Source organism: Giraffa tippelskirchi, chromosome 9, assembly GCF_054371585.1.
Source record: "Giraffa tippelskirchi isolate mGirTip1 chromosome 9, T2T-mGirTip1v1.2.pri, whole genome shotgun sequence".
NCBI classification, from domain to species: Eukaryota; Metazoa; Chordata; class Mammalia; order Artiodactyla; family Giraffidae; genus Giraffa; species Giraffa tippelskirchi.
The window spans coordinates 159,334,856-159,360,911 of record NC_137283.1 but is presented as its reverse complement, the minus strand read 5'-3'; the positions used below and the strand labels follow the sequence as shown (position 1 = coordinate 159,360,911).

General features: G+C 42.7%; 1 protein-coding gene across 3 annotated transcripts in view; it reads left to right on the top strand.

The window, feature by feature from the left end:
• Positions 1–2,949: 2,949 nt before the first annotated feature.
• Positions 2,950–26,056, top strand: part of PLG (plasminogen) — a 52,340-nt gene continuing 29,233 nt past the window's right edge. For all 3 annotated transcript variants that reach the window (XM_081524436.1, XM_081524434.1, XM_081524435.1), the window contains exons 1-9: positions 2,950–3,016; positions 8,591–8,726; positions 9,993–10,099; positions 14,427–14,541; positions 18,320–18,459; positions 20,079–20,199; positions 21,873–21,991; positions 23,819–23,981; positions 24,693–24,838. In XM_081524436.1, the coding sequence (XP_081380562.1) occupies positions 2,968–3,016; positions 8,591–8,726; positions 9,993–10,099; positions 14,427–14,541; positions 18,320–18,459; positions 20,079–20,199; positions 21,873–21,991; positions 23,819–23,981; positions 24,693–24,838 (1,096 nt within the window). In that variant the 5' untranslated portion in view covers positions 2,950–2,967. The remainder of the gene's footprint in view (positions 3,017–8,590; positions 8,727–9,992; positions 10,100–14,426; positions 14,542–18,319; positions 18,460–20,078; positions 20,200–21,872; positions 21,992–23,818; positions 23,982–24,692; positions 24,839–26,056) is intronic.

Genomic DNA, 26,056 nt, shown 5'->3' with positions numbered 1-26,056 from the left:
TAACACCTACTATGTGGTCAATCGGAGAAGGCAATGGCACCCCACTCCAGTACTCTTGCCTGGAAAATCCCATGGGCAGAGAAGCCTGGTAGGCTACAGTCCATGGGGTCGCTAAGAGTCGGACACGACTGAGCGACTTCACTTTCACTTTTCCCTTTCATGCGCTGGAGAAGGAAATGGCAACCCACTCCAGTGTTCTTGCCTGGAGAATCCCAGGGACGGCGGAGCCTGGTGGGCTGCGGTCTATGAGGTCGCACAGAGTCGGACACGACTGAAGCGACTTAGCAGCAGCAGCAGCAGCAGCAGGTGGTCAATACATACTTAATGAATTGAACTCAACAATAATACACATCTCAGAATTTATTCGACCTGCTACATTATACTGAGATGATCTTTTTCTTTATCTCTTCCCTCAGCTTCTGCCATTCTTTCAAATAGAATGATAGAGAGTTAACTGTCTTTACGGTCTTGGGCAAAACCATGGTCTAGTGTTCCTCCCAGAGAGTCAGTGTGGGATTTCTACGCACAATCCAGGGGAGTCCTTCTCTTTGTGCCTGTGAAGCTGAACCCCATGGGACTGAGCCGTAGTGGGAGCCTCCATCCAGCCACACCATCTACACCTAAGCAACACATTCCTCTTTCCTCTTCTTTTTCCACTGCATGGAATGAGGGCAGTAGCCACACTCTGCTTCACAGTTACCCATATTCTTGCGATGCTGCTTTATTGTGAAGGTGATGAAGAATCCTTAGCCAGAAGGACGTGGAGGGCAACCTCATTCAGACCATAACATTTGTAGAACCAAATATATTCTTGCAGCTAACAAGAGATGAAAGGGGGCAAAAGGCGTACCACCACCACCCATAGCAGAAAAAGAGCAGAACATGGACATTTATGACTTTCAATAGATCGTGTCCATTGGCTTCATCCCTTGTGAGCCAAGTGACTTTGGAAAGTTAAACTTGCTCAGCCTGTTGCCTTAAGTGGGGATGATAGCAATATTGCTTGTGTTTTTAATATAATTTTGTTTGTTTATTGTTGGCTGTGCTGGGTCTCTGTTGCTGTGCAGGCTTTTCTCTAGTTGCAGCAAGCGGGGTCTACTCTCCAGGGGCAGTGCATGAGCGTCTCATTGCCGTGGCTTCCCGTGTGCAGCACAGGCTCTAGGGTATGTGGCTTCAGTAGTTGAGGCTCTGGGGCGCTGGAGCACAGGCTCAGTAGTGGCGCACTGGCTTGGTTGCTCCGTGGCATGTGGGAGCTTCCCGGACCAGGGACTGAATCCATGTCTCCTGCATTGGCAGGCGTGTAACCAGGAAGGGTTAATTTCAAATTTACATTGGATCTGCTTCTTTGACTTTAACCCTTTTTTGTTATTGTAAACATGCAGCCATGAAACTAAAAGATGCTTACTCCTTGGAAGGAAAGTTATGACCGACCTAGACAGCATATTAAAAAGCAGAGACATTACTTTGTCAACAAAGGCCTGTCTAGTCAAGGCTATGGTTTTGCCAGTGGTCATGTATGGATGTGAGAGTTGGACTAAAAGGAAAGCTGAGCGACGAAGAATTGATGTTTTTGAACTGTGGTGTTGGAGAAGACTCTTCAAAGTCCCTTGGACTGCAAGGAGATCCAACCAGTCCATCCTAAAGGAGATCAGTCCTGGGTGTTCATTGGTAGGACTGATGTTGAAGCTGAAACTCCAATACTTTGGCCACCTGATGCGAAGAGCTGACTTATTTGAAAAGACCCTGATGCTGGGAAAGATTGAGGGCAGGAGGAGAAGGGGACAGTGGAGGATGAGATGGCTGGATGGCATCACCAACTCAGTGGACGTGGGTTTGGGTGGACTCCGGGAGTTGGTGATGGACAGGAAGGCCTGGCGTGCTGCAGTTCATAGGGTCGCAAAGAGTCGGACACGACTGAGCGATTGAACTGAACTGAAACATACATAATGGTCTGCCTCAGGGAGATAACCTGAGCCACCCACTTGTGAAGGACTGTAAGGAAGTGAGAGACAGAGGAAGGGGACGACAGAGGATGAGATGGTTGGATGGCATCACCGACTCAATGGACATGAGTGTGAGCAAGCTCCAGGAGTTGGTGATGGACAGGGAAGCCTGGAGGGCTGCAGTCCATGGGGTCACAGAGAGTCGGACACGACTGAGCAACTGAAATGAATCGAAGGAAGTAAAATGAACACATTCTGCTGCTTGAGGCTTGCCATTCTAGGGGACATTTGCAAGGACTGAAGAGTCTTTTTACTTTGCTTCCTCAGCTCTCTGGAGGTGATCCATCATTTATGGATCCATCTTTTTTGGATCTGATCCATGAAAGAACCTGGCAACCAGGCCCTGAGAAGATGGCTATTTTGAGGCTCTAGCCTGCCATCTTCTCAGTCAGCCAGGCCCCCTGGATTAAAGTCTTTCCTTGCCTCAGCCCCTCACCTCTCGGATTCATTGGCCTGTCGTGCGGCTGGCAGAGCAAGCTTGGACCCGGTATCAGGTGGACTCCCTACCACTGAGCCACCAGGGAAGCCCCAGTCTTGCTGTTTTGAAGGCTGAATGAAACTGTGCAGGAGGTCTTGCATAGGAAAGTTCCCAGCACATGTTAGCTATTGTTGTAATTTTTCTTTTACCCAGAACAAAGCGAAAGAAGGAAGAGGGAAGGAAAGAAGAGTAAGTGGAAAAGATGATGGGCTGGGGGGTGGAGGCAGAAGCAGCCTGGGGCAGCTGGGTGGGGGTGGGCAGTCTCCACCATTTCCCAGCATCTATTGCAGACTTCGCTGTCAACATTTTGTAAGATCCTCCAGTCCAGGTAATGTTTGAACCCTCAGAGCACACCGGCAGTGGGCCTCCGGGAGAATGATTAACTCTGTGTGATTATCCTGTTTGTGGGCGTTTCCTCTCATGTAAGTCAATAACATCTTGGGATTGGGACACACCATTTTTGGGACGCTGCTGGCCAGTCCCAAAATGGAACATAAGGAGGTGGTGTTTCTACTTCTGTTATTTCTGAAATCAGGTAAGACTTAAAGATTTTTTCTTTACTTGAATCAATATATTTTTTTCCTAGCACTATATTAAAAATAAAGCCATCATAGTTTTATGGGCAACTTGCTGAATTTAGCTTTTGATTCATCAGATTCCCAGTTCAACATCTAAGATGGAGGAATTCTTCAAGAAATAAGGTTCGTTTTCCTTATGTGAATACTGGAGACAAGTGGACAGAGAAAATAATGAATGACGCTTTCAATATAAAAGATGGAGCCCAAGTGATGGTTATTTTAGTTGAAAAAAATAGCCCAGAGTGCTAACAACTCGAAAAGTTGTTGGTCTCTTTGCCTGGTTCTCAGTTTGGTTAAGCTAGACCGTTTTCGTTAAGGTTTCATATTCGCCTGACTTTCAAATGTGAGCAACGAAATATCTCTGACCACAATCTTTGACCAGAGTGGTTGTGTTGACCTATTCCCTGTTGAGGAAGGTTTTTAATACATCTTAGCTTGCTTCTTATACCTGGAGAAATCACAGGCATTGATTAGTCAGGTGATGTACATACAGTAATTCAACAAATCTCTATTGAGTGCCCGAGGTAGAGTGGTACATTTTTATCCATCCATGGGGCTTCCCTTGAAGCTCAGTCAGTAAAGAATCTGCTTGCAGTTCAGGAGACCCAGGTTTGATCCCTGGGTTGGGAAGGTCCCCTGGAGAAGGAAATGGCAATGCACTTCAGTATCCTTGCCTGGAAAATCTCATGGAGAGAGGAGCCTGGTGGGCTGCAGTCCATGGGGTCGCAAAGAGTTGGGCACGACTGAGCAACTAACACTTACACGTGTGTGTACTTTATCATCACCAGATTATTTAGCTGCCAGATTATTTAGCTGATACGACAGTTATTGTAGTAGACGTACCCCCATTTTATAGATGAGGAAATCTGTAGTTACGAAAATCACATTATTTGCCTATTGACCAAACTCCCAAAGCCAAGAAGTAAAGAAACCAGGACTTCAGTCAGGTCTTTCCGAGAAGAAATCCGATGGTTTTCACTTTTTCAACTTTGTTTAAACCTTCTTTAAAATATTCTAAGCATGTCTTTGAGGGTCTTTTTTTTTTTGACAGTTTTATTGAGATATAATTCACATACTATACAACTCACACATTTGAAGCATACAATCTAATGGGTGTCAGTATTTAGAGTTGTGCAACTATCACAGTACCTTTTAGAACATTTCTATTACCCTCAGACTTTAAAATGGATGGCATCACTGACTCTATGGACATGAGTTTGAGCAAGCTCTGGGAGTTGGTGATGGACAGGGAAGCCTGGTTTGCTGCAGTCCATGGGGTTGCGGAGTCAGACATGACTGAGCGACTGAACTGAACTGAAACTTTAAAAATAAACATAAGGGATGATTCATGTTGATGTATGGCGGAAACCAATACAATATTGTAATTATCCTTCAATGAAAAATAAATATATTTTAAAAAAGCAAACATAAGAACTCTATAAAATATATCCTGTAAAGACTGAAATTAGATCTTTTCAAGAGTTCTTAGAAAGTAGAGCAGGCCAGGGTCTAAATGATTTTTTATATATTATATATATAAATAAAATATAATATATATTTTATATATTATAAAAATTTCCATTTTATTATCCTTTAATTAATTTACCTTTAATTATGTTATTATTTTTCATAGCATATACCTGCTGAGACCTACCTTAAGAGCTGATATGACAAAGAAATATCCCAAAAAGGAATAAATTTTTTTCTTTCTAGGTTGAAAGGTTGAAAATCCCCATACTTTCTTTCATTAGTTCTAGGGCTCATTTGACAGTAGGTCAATAAATACAGTTTATTTATTGACCAAGAAATATTAGAGAAATCTTTTGAGTATGAAAATTATTTTTATATTCTAGACTGAATGTAGATGTATACTGTGACTAAAACAAGTATAGTTTTTTAATAATGTGGGTTTTTTAAAAATCACAGTAGTATATATATGTGCCCTCATGCTTGTGTTTGAAAGAAAAGACTTGGCTCTTTGTGAAATGCAAACTGCTTATCTGCCTCTCACTGAGAACTGCTGTAAAAGGAGATTTTTTCCCCCTTTCCTGTAAGGGTGGGATGATTTGAGAGAATAGCATTGAAACATGTATATTCCTGTATGTAAAATAGATGACCAGTGCAAGTTCAATGCATGAAGCACGGCACTGAGATGGATGAAACTGGAGCCCATTATACAGAGTGAAGTAAGCCAGAAAGAAAAACACCAATACAGCATACTAATGCATATATATGGAATTTGAAAGATGGTAACGATAACCCTATATGCGAGACAGAATAAGAGACACAGATGCATAGAACAATTTTATGGACTCTGAGGGAGAAGGTGAGGGTGGGACGTTCTGGGAGAATAGCATTGAAACATGTATATTATCATATGTGAAACGGAACACCATTCCTTGTTCGATGCATGAGACAAGGGCTCGGGCCGGGGCAATGGGATGACCCAGAGGGATGGGATGGGGAGGGGAGGTGGGGGGGGGTCCAGGAGGGGGAACGCATGTAAACCCATGGCTGATTCATGTCAATGTATGGCAGAAACTATTACAATATTGTAAAATAATTAGCCCCCAACTAAAATAAATAAATTTATAAAATAAAATAAAAAAAAGCCAGTGCTCTGGGACAACCCAGAGGGGTGGGGTGGGGAGGGAGGGGGGAGGGGGGTTCAGGGTGGGGGACACATGTGCACCCATGGCTGATTCATGTCAGTGTATGGCAAAAACCACCACAATATTGTAATTATCCTCTAATTAAATTAATTTTAGAAAAGAAAAGCAAAACAAAAGCGACACCCTGATCTATAGAAATTACTAAAGCACAACTGTTTCTGGGAAGGAGAGCTCAGATTGGGAGAAAAATGCAGGATGCAGACCTGAGCATGGGTCTAAATATGCATTTCTCTAATAGTCTTGATGCATGTATTGAATGCTTTTTGGTGTATTAAGCTACATCGGTCAACTCCTGTTCAAGGGTGGAAGGATCCATCCTTCCAGTTTGGAGAACTAGGTTGAGGAAAAAGAAGCAGAGGCAGGGAGAGCGTGGGCTCTGGGAATGGCTTTGTCTCAGCCTGGGACAGTGCATCACCCCTGAGCACCGCATGTGTCCAAGGTGGTCGGGGATGGCCCTTCTGAGAAAGAGCATCTGGCCCTTAATGATCCTTCTTACTGGATCATTTTCATCAGTATCCAAACACACTCCTGAATGTCTCATCTTAAAAAATTTCCCAGAGGACCTAGAGATGATGTTACTAACTGAAGTAAGTCAGAGAAAGACAGATATCATATGATATCACCTATATGTAGAATCTAAAAAAAAATGATGCAGATGAAGTGATTTGCAAAACAGAAATAGACTTACGGACATAGAAAACAAACTTCTGGTTACCAAAGCGGAAAGAAGGTGGAGGTATAAATTAGGAGTGAGGGATTAGCATATATAAAATATATGTTATACGTTGGGATATAACACCATGGAATTCTCCAGGCCAGAATACTGGAGTGAGCAGCCTTTCCCTTCTCCAGGGGATCCTCCCAACCCAGGGATCAAACCCAGGTCTCCCACATTACAGGCAGATTCTTTACCAGCTGAGCCAACAGGGAAGCCCCATGTTGGGATACTGTATATAAAATGGATAAACAGGGACCTACTGCTGTGGCTCAGAGAACAATACTCAGTAGCTTGTAATAACCTATAATGGAAAAGAATCTAAAAAAGAATATGCATGTATAACTGAATCATTTTTCTGTACACCTGAAATGAACACAACATTGTAAATCAACGACATTTTAAATAAAAATATTAAAATACTAAAACATTAAAAATAAAAGTATTAAACCATTCCTGAGACTTCATATGGCCTCTAGGAAATGCTCCTTTCACAGCCAGGCTTCTGAAAATAATTGTCCTCCCAAGACGTCCCCAACGCCTGTCCTGGTCACTTTTCAACCTGCTCACTTGGGCTTTGGTCTCCGCTCCGCCCCTCAAGTGGTCAAGGTTGCCAGGTTGCCTAATCCCATTTAGGCAAACTTTAGGAAACTGCCGTCTCCAGTGTGTTAACCTCTTTTTAGCCCCTAACGCTATGAGCATGGCTGGTGTTCCATTCCAAAGAATGGAGGAGGACATCTCGAGGGGTGGAATAGAGCCACAGCTGTCTCAGGGGCCACGTCGGCCCCTGGATCACCGAGTTCTCTTGGCGGCCCTGCGGCGGGAACGCAGCTGGGCACCCCCGCCCCGGCCACCCTCTGCAGTAGCCAGGGGGCAGAGCGACCTTCAGACTGACTCTCTGACTCAGATTCTATCTCAGAAGAAAATCGAGACCATTGTTTGTGCCAGACTCTTGTGCAGTTCCCTCAGAAACGCCAGAAAGTTGTTATCATTGAGCCCAAAATGGTTTCTTTTCTAATAAATAGTGAGGGGTCACTGTACTAAACCCAGTATAAAAATGACCATGTATTATGGTCAAGATTTAGTCCAGGTCTTATTTCTTCTCAACATCATCAGCTCAACAAAGGTTTTCTATCTGGTGGTGGAACCATTCAGAGAATGCCTATCACATTAGTTTAAGTGACACTGTCACAACCGAAGTCTGTACTGTTGGAAATCAAATAATGGCCTCCAGGTTCTATTTAAAAAGTTATGTCCAACCTAGACAGCATAATAAAAAGCAGAGACATTACTTTGCCAACAAAGGTCCGTCTAGTCAAAGCTATGGTTTTTCCAGTAGTCATGTATGGATGTGAGAGTTGGACTATAAAGAAAGCTGAGCGGCGAAGAATTGATGCTTTTGAACTGTGGTGTTGGAGAAGACTCTTGAAAGGCCCTTGGACAGCAAGGAGATCCAACCAGTCCATCCTAAAGGAGATCAGTCCTGAGTATTCATTGGAAGGACTGATGTTGAAGCTGAAGCTCCAATCATTTGGTCACCTGATGTGAAGAACTGAGTCATTGGCCCTGATGCTGGGAAAGCTTGAAGGCGGGAGGAGAAGGGCACGACAGAGGATGAGATGGTTGGATGGCATCACCGACTCAATGGACATGAGTTTGAGTAAACTCTGGGAGTTGGTGATGACAGGGAAGCCTGGCGTGCTGCAGTCCATGGGGTCACAAAGAGTTGGACACGACTGAGCGACTGAACTGAACTGAGGTTCTATTTAGACCCAGGGATGGATGAATCAGCATCAAAATTGCCCCAGGGTGGTCTGCTAGTGCTCCATCATGACATGCAATTACTAGCAAACAGATCAAATTTTTTCTTGTTTAAGGTTTAATACCCATTAATGTAGTAATGTGGAAATTGTTAAATAGTTCTAATCTATTAACCTAGTAATCCAGTCAATCTTTTAACATATTGCCATCTATTCATGGAATTGTTTTCCTAATTAACCATGTGTATTCACAGCTACCCATTTGCTTCAGCAGCAAATTTTACTTGGTCGATGCAAAGCGAATAGTTTACAAATTCATGATAATTAATTATCAGTGGTGTTGATGCATTAATCAATTGCTCCATTTTTATTTTACTTTTGTAGGTCTCGGAGACCCCCTGGATGACTATGTAAATATCCAGGGGGCTTCCCTGCTTACTTTGAGTCGGAAGACCCTGGCAGGAGGAAGCATAGAGGGTTGTGCAGCAAAGTGTGAGGAGGAGACAGACTTCGTTTGCAGGTATGTTCCTGGTCACTGCGCCTACGCAGAGCTCCTGTTGATTGAGACACATTACATTGATCACAAGAAATTTGCTCAGGGGTTTATCAGTGAAAATAGGATTTAAGAGGAATTTCATGAGGTTGGAGTTTGGAATCTGTATTTGCTCCTTGTATCTGAAACCATACAGTTTCTTGTGAAAGTTCATTAGTGTCCCTTTTAGAAAAATGCCCCAAAAGGAAATTATGTAACACTTGACATCAGCAGCTATTGTTATGAGCTGTAGCTTTTTAACATCATTGTTGGTAAATATTTATTGAAGATCATGTGACTGGAAGTGTCCTAGACCTTAAGGAGCCATGAAGCATAGATACAGTGATCTGGTATATATATATACAAATATATATATATATGATAGATTTTATATATGATATATAAAATCAGCATATATGATAGATTTTTGGGTAGATCCGAAAGCCAGTGCTTACCCTTTTGTATTTATGGTATTGTCACAAAAATTGGATAAAATGTTAAAAATTTTTAAAAAATACAGCCAATGTGAGATATTGATAAAATCAATATGTGCTCGGTTAAGACTCAGAGGAAAGAACAATCCTAAGAGTTGAGACAATCAGGGAAGGCCTGGGGTGGAGTGGGGACTGAGCTGGGCTTCGAAGGGTGAAATCTCGGTCAACAGCGACCAGGCAGGAAGGATTCTAGGCAGAGGGCAGCCTGGCTGGGCACCTGTGGGAGGGGCCGGGTCAGCTGATGCAAAGCTTCATGTAAGAGATGCAGCTGGAAAGGGAGCCTTGGATGGCTTTGATGCCAGGCTGAATGTCCACACAGGGTGAGTGCGGGTCTGGGGGTTGTGAGGGAAGGGGGGAGAATCAGAGGCGTCGTCAAGCGGGAAGGTAGAGGCATCCACGTGGACCGTCTCGGGAATGGGTTCAAAGAAGCTCAGTTGCTTCTTTCCCACACAAAGCAGATATTCTGGTGCTTCATTAAGAAAATGGGTGAAGAAAGAATAAAGCAGTTAAAACAGAAAGAAAATGTGGAAGGGAAGAAGGTAAGAGTAGAAGAGAAAAAAAGAATATCTACCGTGTTGCTGTATCCTTTCAATATGGTGCCAGGTTGAATTGAAAGTAAGTTCTGAGCTCCTTGATTCATCAAAAGTTGTCTTTAAGAGTTTCTTCCTTATTAATAAAACTTTGCTTTACAGGAAGAAAACAGTGTTTAAATTCCTTTAAACAAAGGAATAGAGTGGTGTTTTCTGTTTCTCTTCTGCAGGGCATTCCAGTATCACAGTAAAGAGCAACAATGTGTCATAATGGCTGAAAACAGCAAGACCTCCCCAGTCTTCAGGATGAGGGATGTCATTCTATATGAGAAGAGAAGTATGTACAATGTTTTCTTCCTCCTGCTTCTATCTTTCTCTTTCTTCTTGTCCTTCCCCTCTCCCTTCCCTCCCCACCAGCCCAGTTACTACCTGTAATTTATCAGACCAGCAAATGGAGGAGCTACGGTGCATTCAAACTGAACTTGGAGTCAGAAGATTTGGCCACTAACCCACAAAGCCAACCTGAATATATTATTTCACCTGCTAGGTTTCATTTCTCTTGATTTCAAAATGCAGGGATTGAATTTACAAAATCACTCCCGCCTCTATGACCCTGAAAATAAGATACAAAATAATATCTTTTTAAAGATATTAAAATATTAAGATATTTTAGTTTATTATTTAATATCTTAATTTATTTTAATTAATTGTTTTAATATTTTATTTTAAGATATTGAGATCTAAATATTAAGATATTTAAATAATATCTTATTTAAAGATATTAAATAATAAAGATATTTTCTTCTTATTTTTAAGAAGAAAAGAGTCCACAAGTTCCTTATGATCTTGGTTGTTTTTGTTATGCAGGGACCACTGTCTGTGGTCTGAAGCCTGGAGCAATAGCAAAACTGAGGTGTTTTCAATCTGCAGTAACATTTGAATAGAGACAGTATCCTTAGTTTTACTCTTACAAGTTCTACTATTCTTTCCGTCATGGCCTATATTTCCCGTAGTCTCTGAAATGGTGCAGAACTTTGAAGATGTGCAGAAGTTGCAGCTCATTTTCGAGAGTTTCCTTAAAAACTCTAGATCCTTCATTGTTTAGGATCACGGATGGCCTAGACTCCTACAGAAATTGTGTGTCTTCTTAGACGTGCACAAGTTCATTAAGTCTGCACGAAGGTTTAAGTGACTTATGATGCTTTTACAGCTACTTCCTATTCTCTGGCGAGGTGTCAGGACTATTTTGATAACGGTTTTGCTCTCCAAATATTCCGCATCACAAGTGTTGAAGAAACATCCGATTTCACTTATTCTTGACAACAGCTTGCCGCATTCTCTCGATCTTCCCCACCACACTCTAAGATTTTGAGAGGTGTTTTATAGGTTAGGATTATATCTACACGGTGGTTCATCTTAGCTTTAAGTAGCTGTGTATCTGTTATCCTCACTTCCGGCCCACTGTTGAGCTCTAATTCTTGAGTCTAAAGTGCAGATGGACTTCCCTGGTGGCTCAGACAGTAAAGCATGTGCCTACAACGTGGGAGACCCAGGTTCAATCCCTGGGTTGGGAAGATCTCCTGGAGAAGGAAATGGCAACCCACTCCAGTATTCTTGCCTGGAAAATCCCATGGACAGAGGAGCCAGGTAGGCTACAGTTCATGGGGTCACAAAGAGTTGTACATGACTGAAAGTGCAGATTAAATCTGAAGTTTATCTGTGGATGTTATTAGTTCTTGCAGTTAGTGAGCAAAGGAAGAGATATGTGGGCTTACCCGCTGTCTATCAGACATTTAAAAAATGCTGGTGGGATTCTCTGTGCAAACACTAGCATTTAAACATGTTCTCTGTAAATGGTTAACCAGAAGGATCAAGGGGGTGCCCGCTGGGCTTCGTTTGGCTAGTTGAAGAGTTGCCTGTTTTCAGGGTGACTGAAAGGAGCCAAAGGTTATACAAACTGTGGCAGGGACATACAAACAGAAGAGAGGGAAAGAGTCAAAAGTCAGTCACTTTTGGGTGCTTGTTTCTTTACTGTGGAATATTGACCCACTGCAAAATTACCTGCCAGGGTGCTTCTGGGAACAGTCAGTGTCAGATCAGTTTCATCTCCACTGGCCACCAGGGCCACTGCTGCCAGCTGGGTCTAAAGCTGCCCTCATCAGCACAGTGGCTGGTCCGAAACTTCCTTGCTTTGAACCCTCAGTGCCCTTAGAAGAAAGTCTAAATACTCACTAGTTGCTACCGGGCGCTGTGTTCCTCAGCCTACCTCACAGGCTGGGCTGATGTCTGTGCCTCCTGCAGCAGGCAGAGCACAGGCTTGTTCATCCTGAACCCTCCTCTGTTCTTCTGGCTCCTCATCGCCCAAGTTGCAGCTTGAGCATCCCCTCCCCTGACCCCTGGCCTCCGGAATACCTTGTTTACCTTTTTGATAAGTACAACGTATCGACTGGCATCATACATCTCAATGAAGATATATCTGTAATCTTTAAACAGAGTGTTGGATTTAAAGCAGCAGTTACTATAGGTGTGTGAGAAGTATTCGACCCAGATAATTGATCAATTAACTTAAAGCACTGACATGTAGACAGCGTGTGCTATGTTGCCTCTGCCATGTCCGAGTCTTTGCTATCCTATGGACTGTAGCCCACCAGGCTCCTCTGTCCATGGAATTTTCAGGCAAGAATACTGGAATGGGTTGCCATTTCCTATTCCAGGGAATCTTCCTGACAGATGCAGGGATTAAACCTGCATCTCTTATGTCTCCTGCATTGTCAGGCGGGTTCTTCACTGCTAATGCCACCTGGGAAGCCCAAGATCATCGAACTGAGCTCCCTGTGTAATATAGCAGCTTCCCACTAACTATTTATTTTACACATAAAACACTATCATGTGTACAATAGATTGCTCGTGGGAAGGTGCTGTATTACACAGGGAGCTCAGCTCAGTGCTCTGTGATGACCCAGAGGAGTGGGATGAGGGGGTGGGAGGGAGACTCAAGAGGCAGGAGATATATATATATATAAACATACTTATGGCTGATTCACATTCTTGAATGGTAGAAACCAACATAACATTGTAAAACAAATATCCTCTATTAAAAAACATTAAGTGGGGAATCATAAAAGATGATGCAAATATCCTTTAAATATTTTATATTTTCTTTGAAAACACAAGCTTATGCTGGTGCTTTTGGACATAAAGCAGAGGCATTTTTTCTTTGAATCCAGGGCCACCAAGAGAAGTTATCTAGAGCATTTCTTGTATAAACCACACTTATGAATTATCTACCATAAGCTGTCCTTCTCTTTGGACTTGAGCAAGTATAGAGACACTCATTAATCAATCTGACTGTAAAATTCCTTTATGTTTTCATGATTCCCCTCCCCTCAAACTCATATCAACAACACGAATGGACTGCTCTCAGTGGATCTGGTAACAGTTTGCTTTGGCTGCTCCGTGTGGCACGGGGGGGTCTTAGTTCCTAGACCAGGGAAGGAACCTCCGTCCCCTGCGGTGGAAGCACAGAGTCTTAACCACTGGAGAACCAGGGAAGCCCCTTGATAACCATTTAAAAAACTACTCTACTCTTTCAACTACTTGAAACCATTTATCTTAGTTTTTTAAAAAAGCTCCCTCCCCTCCGTCATTCATTTCTCAGTTTAGGTCATCTGTAATCAAACAGAGCTGCATAAAAAGTTTTGGAAATAAAAATAACTGACTCTTGGTAAGTGTATAGGTAGGAACAGAGTGGATGAGCACACCCGAAAGTGTCCTGCCAGCCACAGACGCCCATCCTGCCGCATGTGGCCCACAGGGGGCCCCTGGTAGTGTGTTTTAAAGCAGGATGGGGCCCACTGGGTAACCAGTAAGTTGTTTAAATGGAGGTTGGTTGAGAGCATCTTCTGTAAACGTTGAGCGTAGACCACAACTGTATTACCCTGTTTGGTACTTTTTTCACATTTAAAATACCACCATGAGCCTAGAGATGGTTTGCATCTGTTTCAGCCTCTGCAGGTCTGCCCATTCCACAAAGAAGCCCTCATCCCCTTCCCATTCACTCCCTCACGACGGTATTTATTTTCTCTGTTACACATGTTGCCATGAGGTTGTCTATTTCACAATCCGTGTCCTTGATTACCTTCTGTGCCTGGCGCCCCAGACTCCACTGGGATGTCAGCTCCACTCGGGCAGGACCTGTGTGGTTTCTACCCCAAGTGTCCCCAGCACCCCCAGCACACAGCATTGCCTGGCACACGGAAGGGCAGGAGATCTGGATAAAGGAATCGGTGCCCCACACTTAGTATAATTCTTTGTTGTTGTTGTTTAGTTGCTAAGTCGTGTCTGACTCTTTTGCGACCCCAGGGACTGTAGCCCACCAGGCTCCTCTGTTCATGGGAGTAGCCCAGGAAAGAATACTGGAGTGGGTTGCTATTTCTTTCTCCGGGGATCTTCCTGACCCAGGGATTGAGCCCACATCTCCTGCATTGGAAGGCAGATTCTTTACCACTGAGCCACCAGGGAAGCCTCCAATAACTCTCACACAGACTCTGCCTTTTTAGATAGTAACTGCATCCTTTCTCACAACGTGACCAGGCAGTGCAGGGCTTCCTCATGACTTTTTGTCGCTGTGAAAGGGTTTGACCACTCTTTGGGCTTCCTTGCAGTCTACCTTTCGGAGTGCAAGACCGGAAGTGGGAAGACCTACAGAGGGACCACAGCCAAAACAAAAAGTGGCGTCACCTGTCAAAAATGGAGTGCCACTTCTCCACATGTGCCCAAGTAAGACTTTCTCGTTTGTCTCCGTGTTCACCTCTTATACTCGGAGTGATTCCATTGCTTCCAACTCAAACCAGAACATGTGACTAGCAGGTATGGGGAGAATCTTATTGATGCTGGTGCAGAGCCGTTCAATAACTGATGGCATAAAAGCAGAAAAGGGCTGCTTTCCGTTCATTCTTGTGTATATGCTTTTTTTTTTTGGAAGATTTAAAACAATAAAAAAGAACAATAAATTCTAGAACATGAATTCTAGGCTGAGACTGAGAAAAGACAAAAGATGATGATGTTTACAATTAAATCAGTCTAAATCAAACGTGTTCACGTTGCATTGTGGAAAACAGATTATCTTGCAACTTGCCTATTATTTATTTTAATGTCATTTTTTATACTTTGCCCAATATGGTATTAGGTGGTATTAAATTCTCATTAACAATGCTTATCAAGTGGGAATTTAGCGTCTATGATCTTCCCCACTCCCAAACAAATCATCTTTAGCCATCCTTATGAGTTGGGCTTCCCTGGTGGCTCAGTGGTAAAGAATCCACCTGCCAAATCAGGAGACAAGGGTTCGATCCCAGGGTCAAGAAGATCCCGTGGAGAAAGAAATGGCAACCCACTCCAGTATTCTTATCTGAAAAATCCAATGAACAGAAGAACCTGGCGGGCTATAGTCAATGGGGTCACAAAGAGTCCAACACGACTGAGTGACTAAGCAACAACGAGATGAAGTCTCATATTCCCAGCATATTAAGGCTTATTGAGATTAAAAGGACAAACCAAATGGCCAAGTCATAGAATGGCAAGGGTCTGAGAGAGAATCTTGGTCATCTATACCCCAGCCGATGGGGAAACTGAAGTCCCAAGAGCACCAAATCTACCAAAAACAGGTACACAGAAGAACCAGAAGCAAAATCTGCCATTTTAGATTTGAAGTCTTAGGTTTTAATCCAATTTCTTATTGCAACATAGCAGCTCATCTCTGAAAATGAGCTTCACTCCATCTTCCCACTCTCCCTTTAATTCTAGATGCACCTCAGAGGGGACGTGGAGTTTGGCATCAGACAGATCTGACTTTAAACTCTTGCTGCTAAGCTGCTAAGTCGCTTCAGTCATGTTTGACTCTGTGCGACCCCATAGACGGCAGCCCACCGGGCGCCGCCGTCCCTGGGATTCTCCAGGCAAGAATACTGGAGTGGGTTGCCATTTCCTTCTCCAATGCATGAAAGTGAAAAGTGAAAGTGAAGTTGCTCAGTCTGTCCGACTCTTCGAGACCCCATGGACTGCAGCCTACCAGGCTCCTCCATCCATGGGATTTTCCAGGCAAGAGTACTGGAGTGGTTTGCCATTGCCTTCTCCGTAAACTCTTGAGATGCTGTTTATTAATTGCTCAAGCTTAGGTGAGATTTGATCTGTTTCACATGACTGTGCCTCAGTTTTCTGATCTGGGAAGTGGGAATAATAACACCTTCCTGATAGGGATTTTTATTGACTACATTAGAGAATGTATAGAGAGACTTTAGCATAATGCCTCATGCAGAGTTTACACAGACAAAATGGTATTAAAACTTCTATTATTTTTACAGAGCGAAGGGTAACTGACAAAAGCAGGTGTTTGGCATGTGTCATGAATTTGGCAGGCTTTGAGGGCTTTATATTTGTACTGTGCATAAGATGCTTTGACTCTACTTCTAAGACTTGGCTGTTCACACAGTAATAACAGTGATATTAGCTACTCTACTGAACAGGCTATCAATAGAGACACTGAAAACTGGATACAAATGCTATTGCACACAGCCAAAATATAGTTGAATGTTCAGTTCAGTTCAGTCTCTCTTTGCGACCCCATGAACTGCAGCACACCAGGCCTCCCTGTCCATAACCAACCACTGGAGTCCACCCAAACCCACAGCCATTGAGTTGGTGATGCCATCCAACCATCTCATCCTCTGTTGTCCTCCTGCCCTCAATCTTTCCCAGCATCAGGGTCTTTTCCAAGGAGTCAGCTCTTCGCATCAGGTGGCCAAAGTATTGGCGCTTCAGCTTCAGCATCAGTCTTTCCAATGAATATTCAGGACTGATTTTCTTTAGGATGGACTGGTTGGATCTCCATGCAGTCCGAGTGACTCTCAAGAGTCTTCTCCAACACCACAGTTCAAAAGCATCAATTCTTAGGTGCTCAGCTTTCTTCACCGTCCAACTCTCACATCCATACACGACCACTGAAAAAACCTTGACTAGACAGACCTTTGTTGACAAAGTAATGTCTCTGCTTTTTAATATGCTGTCTAGGTCAGTCATAACTTTCCTTCCAAGGAGTAAGCGTCTTTTAATTTCATGGCTGCAGTCACCATCTGCAGTGATTTTGGAGCCCAGAAAAATAAAATCAGCCATTGTTTCCACTGTTTCCCCATCTATTTGCCATGAAATGATGGGACTGGATGCTGTGATCTTAGTTTTCTGAATATTGAGCTTTAAGCCAACTTTTTCACTTTCCTCTTTCACTTTCACCAAGAGGCTCTTTAGTTCTTCTTCACTTTCTGCCATAAGGGTGGTGTCATCTGTATATCTGAGGTTATTGATATTTCTCCCAGCAATCTTGATTCTAGCTGTGCTTCCTCCAGCCCAGCGTTTCTCATGATGTACTCTACATATAAGTTAAATAAGCAGGGTGACAATATACAGCCTTGATGTACTCTTTTTCCTATTTGAAAGTAGTCTGTTGTTCCATGTCCAGTTCTAACTGTTACTTCCTGACCTGCATACAGATTTCTCAAGAGGCAGGTCAGGTGGTTTGGTATTCCCATCTCTTTCAGAATTTTCCACAGTTTGTTGTGATCCACACAGTCAAAGGCTTTGACATAGTTAATAAAGCCGAAATAGATGTTTTTCTGGAACTCTCTTGCTTTTTCGATGATCCAGCAGATGTTGGCAATTTGATCTCTGGTTCCTCTGCCTTTTCTAAAACCAGCTTGAACATCTGGAAGTTCACAGTTCACGTATTGCTGAAGCCTGGCTTGGAGAATTTTAAGCATTACTTTACTAGCATGTGAGATGAGTGCTATTGTGCGGTAGTTTGAGCATTCTTTGGCATTGTCTTTCTTTGGGATTGGAATGAAAGCTGACCTTTTCCAGTCCTGTGGCCTCTGCTGAGTTTTCCAAGTTTGCTGGCATATTGAGTGCAGCACTTTCACAGCATCATCTTTTAGGATTTGAAATAGCTCAACTGGAATTTCATCACCTCCACCAGCTTTGTTAATAGTGATGCTTTCTAAGGCCCACTTGACTTCCCATTCCAGGATGTCTGGCTCTAGGTGAGTGATCACACCATCGTGGTTATCTGGGTCGTGAAGATCTTTTTTGTACAGTTCTTCTGTGTATTCTTGCCACGTCTTCTTAATATCTTCTGCTTCTGTTAGGTCCCTACCATTTCTGTCTTTTATTGAGCCCATTTTTGCATGAAATGTTCCCTTGGTATCTCTAATTTTCTTGAAGAGATCTCTAGTCTTTCCCATTCTATTGTTTTCCTCTATTTCTTTGCATTGATCACTGAGGAAGGCTTTCTTATCTGTCCTTGCTATTTTTTGGAACTGTGCATTCAAATGGGTATATCTTTCCTTTTCACCTTTGCTTTTCGCTTCCCCTCAGTATAAACAGTATGGATAGTTGGATGACACAATCTCAAACCACAGTTGGAAAGAGAGGGGGTCTTATCCTGCCCTGCCGATAACACACTGATTTTTAAAATATGATCAAAGTGATTCTTTTCCATCCTCTACAGATTTTCGCCTGAGAAATTTCCTCTAGCGGGACTGGAGGAGAACTATTGCAGGAACCCAGACAATGATGACAAAGGGCCCTGGTGTTACACCACAGATCCAGACACGAGATTTGACTACTGCGACATCCCTGAGTGCGAAGGTCAGGGATGGCTCTGGAAAACGTTTTCCTATTCTGCTCTTTATGTGTGGAGTAATTTGCTGTAAATTGATTATCTATGGGGATATTAATAATCAGTTAGTGCTGTGTTTGGCATCATCAAGTAATACATGACCTCTGGGAAAAGACCAAAATTTTGCACAATTTCCATTATGGATCTAAATTATCTTTATTAACATGTAGTTCAACAGGAATGAATATAAAACTAGATGTAAACTCTAGATGAAAATTTCTTATGCTTAAAGCTCTGACACAGTTTAAGCCAGAAACATATTTGCAATTCAACTGTTAACATAAAGCCACAAAATCAATACAATTCAAATACACAACATTAATTTAACATGGTAGACTTTGTCGTGTTGTTGAAACCAAGCAATGAACCAGTTTTTAAGTCAGTAATCTATTGTTTTAATGGAACAATCAATTTAAGAGCACACTTCAAAAGTCAATGCTAAAAGAATGTAAAATATCCTATGGGAAAATGTTCTTTACTTCATATTTCCTGCTACATTATTGATGCAATAGGGTGGTGAATGAAGGTGGGTTTTGCATAACCACGTGGATTGAGTACATACTGGGTGATGGCTTAATTTCCCATCTCTTCTTCTATTCCAACCATGGGCATTCTTTATTTATTTGTACACTATGTTATGAGGTCATTTGACCCTCTACTGATATGAGAGTATCCTTTTTTATATCAGGTCTGCTTCTGTTTTCCTGATTGCCACATAAAAATTAAAGTCTTATATTATTCTGCTATAGCACATTATATTAAGAATTGCAAAGTTTCCATTTTACAGGGATGTAAGAAAGAAAAACAACCAGTCATGCTTCTCAATAATAATAAAAAGAGAAGCATTGTCCCTTTAGGTGAATATTATTCTCTCGCCAGGTCACGAACACAAGCAAAATCCCTGGCACTAAAATCCTGAGAGGCTGCCGGCTTCTTTGGCAGTTATCCAGCCTATCAGAGAGAGCTTCCCGGTGGCTCGGTGGGAAAGAATCCGCCTGCCAATGCAGGAGACACAGGAGATGCGGGTTCCATCCCTGGGTTGGGAAGATCCCCTGGAGGAGGAAATGGCAACCCACTCCAGTATTCTTCCCTGGAAAATTCCATGGACAGAGGAGCCTGGCAGGCTGCAGTCTATGAGGTCACAAGGAGTGGGACATGACTGAGCAAGCATGCATTCAATCAGAATAATTCCATAGGAATTTTTTGGAAGAGAGACCCCAAATATTAAAAAATTCTAGTAGAGAATTTTCAGACTCCTGAGATTATGTGCAATCTCTCCCCACAACCACCAAGGACCGACACGTGCGGCCCAGCTTGAAGACAAAGTGTTAAGGAGTTTCTGGGTTTGGTCACGACTGTAACAGTCGAGAAGGTATTGGCCACACCTGCTAATTCTACCATTTGAAAAAGAGAATGACATTTCAGATTGTATTAGAAAATTAAGCCTTTATTGCCAATTTTGTTGCTAGGTAATTGTTGGAAAATTACCAGTGAACAAGCGGCAAAAGTATTTGAGACATTTCTAGTGAGAGTCTAGTCTTTACCCTTTTTTGCTTCATTCATTTCAGTTTCTTTCCATTCTTCCCAGATGAATGTATGCATTGCAGTGGAGAAAACTATGAGGGCAAGATTTCCAAGACCATGTCTGGACGTGACTGCCAGTCTTGGGACTCTCAGAGTCCACATATCCACGGATACCTTCCTTCCAAGTAAGTCTCACTGGGAGTGAAACTGGATGTTCAAGCCTCTGCAATGTATGGGTAATTTAATATTGTATAGATATTTTAGCATTCCTCAAAAAGTGAACACACCTGATGTTTCTGAATTTCAAAGTTTGCATTTTCCTACGTGGCTGCAAAAGAAGTATACATTCTTTTTTTAATTGAAGGATAAATTGCTTTGCAGAATTTTGCTGTTTTCTGTCAAACCTCAACATGAATCAGCCATAGGTATACATATATCCCCTCCCTTAGAAGTATACATTCTTACTAGTCAAAATGTGGTCCATGGAAGAGTGCTGTCACCTAAGCATTTGTTAGAAATGCAGAATCTCATTCCCACCGTGTCTGGATCTGCACTGTAACCAGCTTCCTGGCTAATGTGTAGGTTAAATGTAAGAAATATAGATACATGCATCTATACACATAAAATAAACACATCTCACTTGTGTATTTTCCAAATATTCCCCTCCTCTTTGTATTCCTTTCTTTTTCTTCATGCTGATGAGATTCAGGGCTTCCTACCCTGTGATCTATGGGTGGGCTTTAGGGCTTTGTGAATCCCTGAATATTTTACATGTGTTTGTATCAGTGTATTTTTATGGGAGGGAGGATTCCTGACTTTCACTAACTACTCAAAGGGGATCATGAATCTATAGTAGAAATAAGAGTCCTTGATCTAGAAAGTAATGGTGAATTGTAGGGGACAATTGTCTGCATCTCCTATTTCACATTAATTGTACTTAAAACACCTCCCTCTCTTTAGCTGCTTCTGGTCATTCTCTTCATTCTACGATGACTATAGGATTATAACGGGGCTTGTAAAAACTTGTAGGAAAAGAGACTAAGTCACAGGTTTCAGTGTGGAAAACTGCTCGCCTGCATTTCTGTACCTCCTGTTTCTGTCTTAAATCACCGCTGTTGTCATTTTCTTTTCCTTACTGTACTCCAAAGAAGAAACACAGTGAAAGCCTCCAGCCTCAGAATTGGTTAAATTTACTTTCCAGAAACTGGAAGAAGATTGCCTAAGCCACTGTCGGTTGCTCTGCCCATCCTGACAAAGCGTTTACAGTCTCAGGAAGGGACGTGAAATGAGCCCAGAGGGGCACGAGGCATGGTGTTCATCTCACAGGCTCCATCACTGGGCCCCTGCTAAGGGGGTGGGGTGGGTGCTCCCTGGCCTGCACACAGGAACATAGCTTATCTGTCCCCATTTCTACAAGTTTAAAGTTTAGCAGACTCAGAACTGGGTAGACTAGAAGGACCATTCTTTTAACCTATGAAGACATCAACCTCTAGGCTGTACTGTTTACTAAATAACTATCTCTAGCCAGTGACTACTTTGTGTTTTAAAGATTGTTATCATTTGCAGCTGAATCATTGAAGTTGGCTGACACAAGTTTTCCAGATGGCCCAAATGATAAAGTTGATCCTGTTCCAAGATTGTGGCACATGTAGACTGTTAGAAAATCAATCCTTGGAACACTCAGCTAATCTTTCTTATGAGATTGTCATCACATTGAGGATAACCTTCATCTAGTCACCTCCTTGGGTGCCTGACTGTGCCTAGCACACAGCAGGTGCTCAATATTTGCTCATTTGAAATGACTCTCATCTGTGAATGTGAATGTTCAGTGCTGTTAAAGTCCTTCTTGCACCTTCAGATTTCCAAGCAAGAATCTGAAGATGAATTACTGTCGTAATCCTGATGGGGAGCCCCGCCCGTGGTGTTTCACCACTGACCCCCAAAAGCGCTGGGAATTCTGTGACATCCCGAGATGTAGTAAGTATGGTTCCTACCCCATCCTCGGGGACCTTCACCTGTCCTTCTCTTTGAGTCAAGAGTGCTGTGCCTGGAAAGTCCCACAAGGCCTATGGGATGTGATTACTCTTTTAAAGCAATTTATTGGTTACTGTATGTAATTGATAAGAGCATCTATTTTTTATGGGGTTTCTTTTGGGGTCTTCTTTTGCCTCTTTTGAGTACAGATGAATGTAGGCTCTTGGGAGTGATCTCTGGTGCCCTCCTGTTCTCTAGTGCTAAAGGCAAATCAGACCCACACCTTCTGGTACCTCGATTTCGTTATCAACCAGTGAAGTGAAGTCACTCAGTCGTGTCAGACTCTTTGCAACCCCACGGACAGTAGCCTACCAGGCTCCTCCATCCATGGGATTTTCCAGGCAAGAGTACTGGAGTGGGCTGCCATTTCCTTCTCCAGGGGATCTTCCCAAACCAGGGATTGAACCCAGGTCTCCTGCATTGCAGACAGACGCTTTACCGAGTTCTTTCTAATTGTAAGCAAAGTGGTGTCTCAGGATGTAGTTTTCCAGTATGGCCAACTTTGGAGGCAGCGGCAGGAGAAGAGAGGTCTGGGGGAGAAGATGAAATGGCAGACCTAGCAGGAATGACTTGGAGAAAGCCCTTTTATCATACTTTCCTTCTATAAGGATTTGAAGCAAGGCTCTGAACAAGGACAGTTGAGACTGTTAAAAGGACTCGGTGGGTCCTGAGGTCTGCTTTCCTATTCTTCACTCAGACGGTCATGCTTAAGTGACTAAAGCGACTCAGTACTCTCATTATGAACAGTAGTTTCTCTTTCTATCTTCTTTTTCCCTTGAGGCTTTCCTTCTTTTAATTGACGTATAGTTGATTTACAATATTGTCTTAAGTTTCAGGTGTATAGCAAAGCGATTCGGTTTTACACATGTATGCATATATCTGTTGGAGAAGGCAATGGCACCCCAGTCCAGTACTCTTGCCTGGAAAATCCCATGGACGGAGGAGCCTGGTAGGCTACAGTCCATGGGGTCGCTAAGAGTCAGACACGACTGAGCATCTTCACTTTCACTTTTCACTTTCATGCACTGGAGAAGGCAATGGCAACCCACTCCAGTGTTCTTGCCTGGAGAATCCCAGGGATGGCGGAGCCTGGTGGGCTGTCGTCTATGGGGTCGCACAGAGTCGGACACAACTGAAGCGACTTAGCAGCAGCAGCATATATCTGTATTCTCTTCCCCCCAATTCTTCTCCATTATAATTTATTACATGATATCGAATATACTTCCATGTGCTATACAGTAAATCCTTGTTTATCTGTTTTATACATGACAGTGTGTCTTAAGAATTTCTTGATTTCTCACTGCACATCCTTTTCCTTGGAGACACTGTATTCTTTCTTCCCATGGACTCTCTCTGTTGTTTGCCTTTGTGGAATACTGGGGGTCAGTCAGTTATGTGTACTTAATGAATAATTTAGTCTTCAGAAAGGAAGCTGGTTCATTGGCACACGTGCAGATTTGGGGTAGGATAGGACACATGTTGAGCCTCACCGTGTGTGCTGAACTGAGACTACAGAGAAAAGAGAATACAGAGAGAAGAATTTACTCTAAGGGTCTTGTCCCTGGAGGGTTTTTCATAAGAGGGTCTTGTGAACATTGATTCTACCACATCAGCTTCTTCTGAAAAATGATAAACAACATTCAAATGAGGAATTCTGGATGGATGAGAGGAAAAGAGGACGGACCGACACTCCCTGCACCACCTCCGTTAACTTCCATCTGTGCCTTCTTTACTTAGAAGCACTCACTGTAATGTATCTTCCCCATTTAGCCACAGCCCCGCCATCTTCTGGGCCAACGTATCAGTGTCTGCAGGGAAGAGGCGAAAACTATCGAGGGACAGTGGCCGTCACCGTATCCGGGCACACGTGTCAGCGCTGGAGCGAGCAGGCACCCCACAAGCACAACAGGACCCCAGAAAACTTTCCCTGCAAGTAAGTCCGCTCTGCTTTCATTTCCTTGTCAAGGAAAGGAATTTCCTTTCATTCCATCCTTGGAATGGGATGGACAGCAAAATCCCACTGATGTGCCTTGGTTTTAGTGACAATAGGAACCAAGGCTTAAAGCTTTTGGGAATGAAAACTGGTCAAGTCACCTGCAAGGGAAGTGACATTTAGCGCTGATTTTCCTAGAAAACTGGTTCTCAAAGTGTGGCTTCCCGGACCTGCAGCATCAGCATCATCTGGAAATTTGTTAGAAATACAAATTCTTGGACACCCTCTTGTCCATCTACTAAATCAGTAACCTCAGAGTGGGTTTCAGCAAGGTTTTGTATGAAATGTACAGTAAGGTTTGAGAACACAAATTCGAGGGCTGTGATATATGCTTTAGGAGGCAAGAACAGTGTAGAAAACACCCCATTGTGTTTCCAGCATATAGCACAGTGCCTGGTGCATAGCAAAAGATCTATTTTGCTTCATGATACACAGTCAAGGAAAACATTTCAATCATTCACCCAAGAGAAGCATCCATGCCGTAATTCTATGGACTCCCGCTCAGCTTAAGTTTCCACCCATTATTCAGTTGGTATAGTTCTAGAGAATTAGCTGGACACACCACCAGTATCACCATTAAGAGGTAATGTGTGCGTTTTGTTATTTCTTTAGCCTTTTGGAAAGCCAAACTCACAGTCCCTTCTTTTTCAGAAATTTGGAGGAAAACTACTGTCGTAACCCTGATGGGGAAACAGCCCCATGGTGCTATACAACCAACAGCGAAGTGAGGTGGGAACACTGCACGATCCCGTCCTGTGAGTCCTCGCCATTATCCATGGAACGTTTGGATGTGCCAGGTAAGAAGGGCCAAGGGAGCTTGCTGAGGGCTCCCTTGATCCGTAATTTTTTATTCCAGGGCTTCCCTGGTGGTTCAGAGGTTAAAGCGTCTGCCTGCAACCCGAGAGACCCGGGTTCGATCCCTGGGTCAGGAAGATCCCCTGGAGGAGGAAATGGCAACCCACTCCAGTATTCTTGCCTGGAGAATCCCATGGACGGAGGAGCCTGGTGGGCTACAGTCCACATGGTCGCAAAGAGTCGGACACAACTGAGCGACTTCACTTTCACTTTTGTATTCCAGAAGCATCACAGTAGCTTTGGAAATGGTTTCATTGTGCTGTGGTCAGAGAACATGCCTTATGATTTCATTTATTCTATTTTTTGATTTATTTTTTAATTGGAGGATAATTGCTTTATGATATTGTGTTGGCTTCTGCCATACAACGACATGAATCAACCATGAGTATACCTACGTCCCCTCTGTCTTGAACCTCCCCCCTACTCCTCTTGGTTGTCAAAGAGTACTGGGTTCAGCAACCTGTGTTATACAGCAGCTTCCCATTAGATAGGTATTTTACATTCACTTTAAATTTGTTGATGCCATTTTATGGTTCAGAATAAAGTCATCTTGGTGAATGTTTCATGTGCTCTTGAAAAAGAATCTGGCTTCTGTTGTGTAGTGTTCTGCAAACACTGACTAGATCAAGCTGGTTAGTGTTGTTTGGCTTTCCTGAATCCTTGTTAATTTTCTATCTCCTTTTCTGCTGATTACTGAGAGATGATTGATGGTGTTAGGTGTGCATTCATCTCTCTCTTTTTAGTCTTGTGTTTGCTTTATCTATTCTGAATCTCCTTGTCAGGCACAGACACACTTTGGATCCTCGTCTTTGCAAAGAAATGACACCTTTATCATTACATAGTATCTCTCCTTGTCTCTAGATATAGTCCTTGTTCTAAAGGCTGCATTTGCTGATATGAATGGAGCCATTGCAGCTCTATTTACTAGAGTTTGTATGATGTCTTTTTTTCCTCAGTCTTTTGAGATGTTTAGGCCATTTGCATTTAATGTCATCATTGTTAACATGCTTGGATTTAAATCTACCATCAATTTAGTTATTTCCACTTGTCCTATTTGAATTTTGTTCCTTTTCATCTTTCTCTGCCTCTGATTTAATAGTATTTTGTATTGCCTTTTATTACCTCTGATTTTACTATTTATTTAATGTTTACAATATACA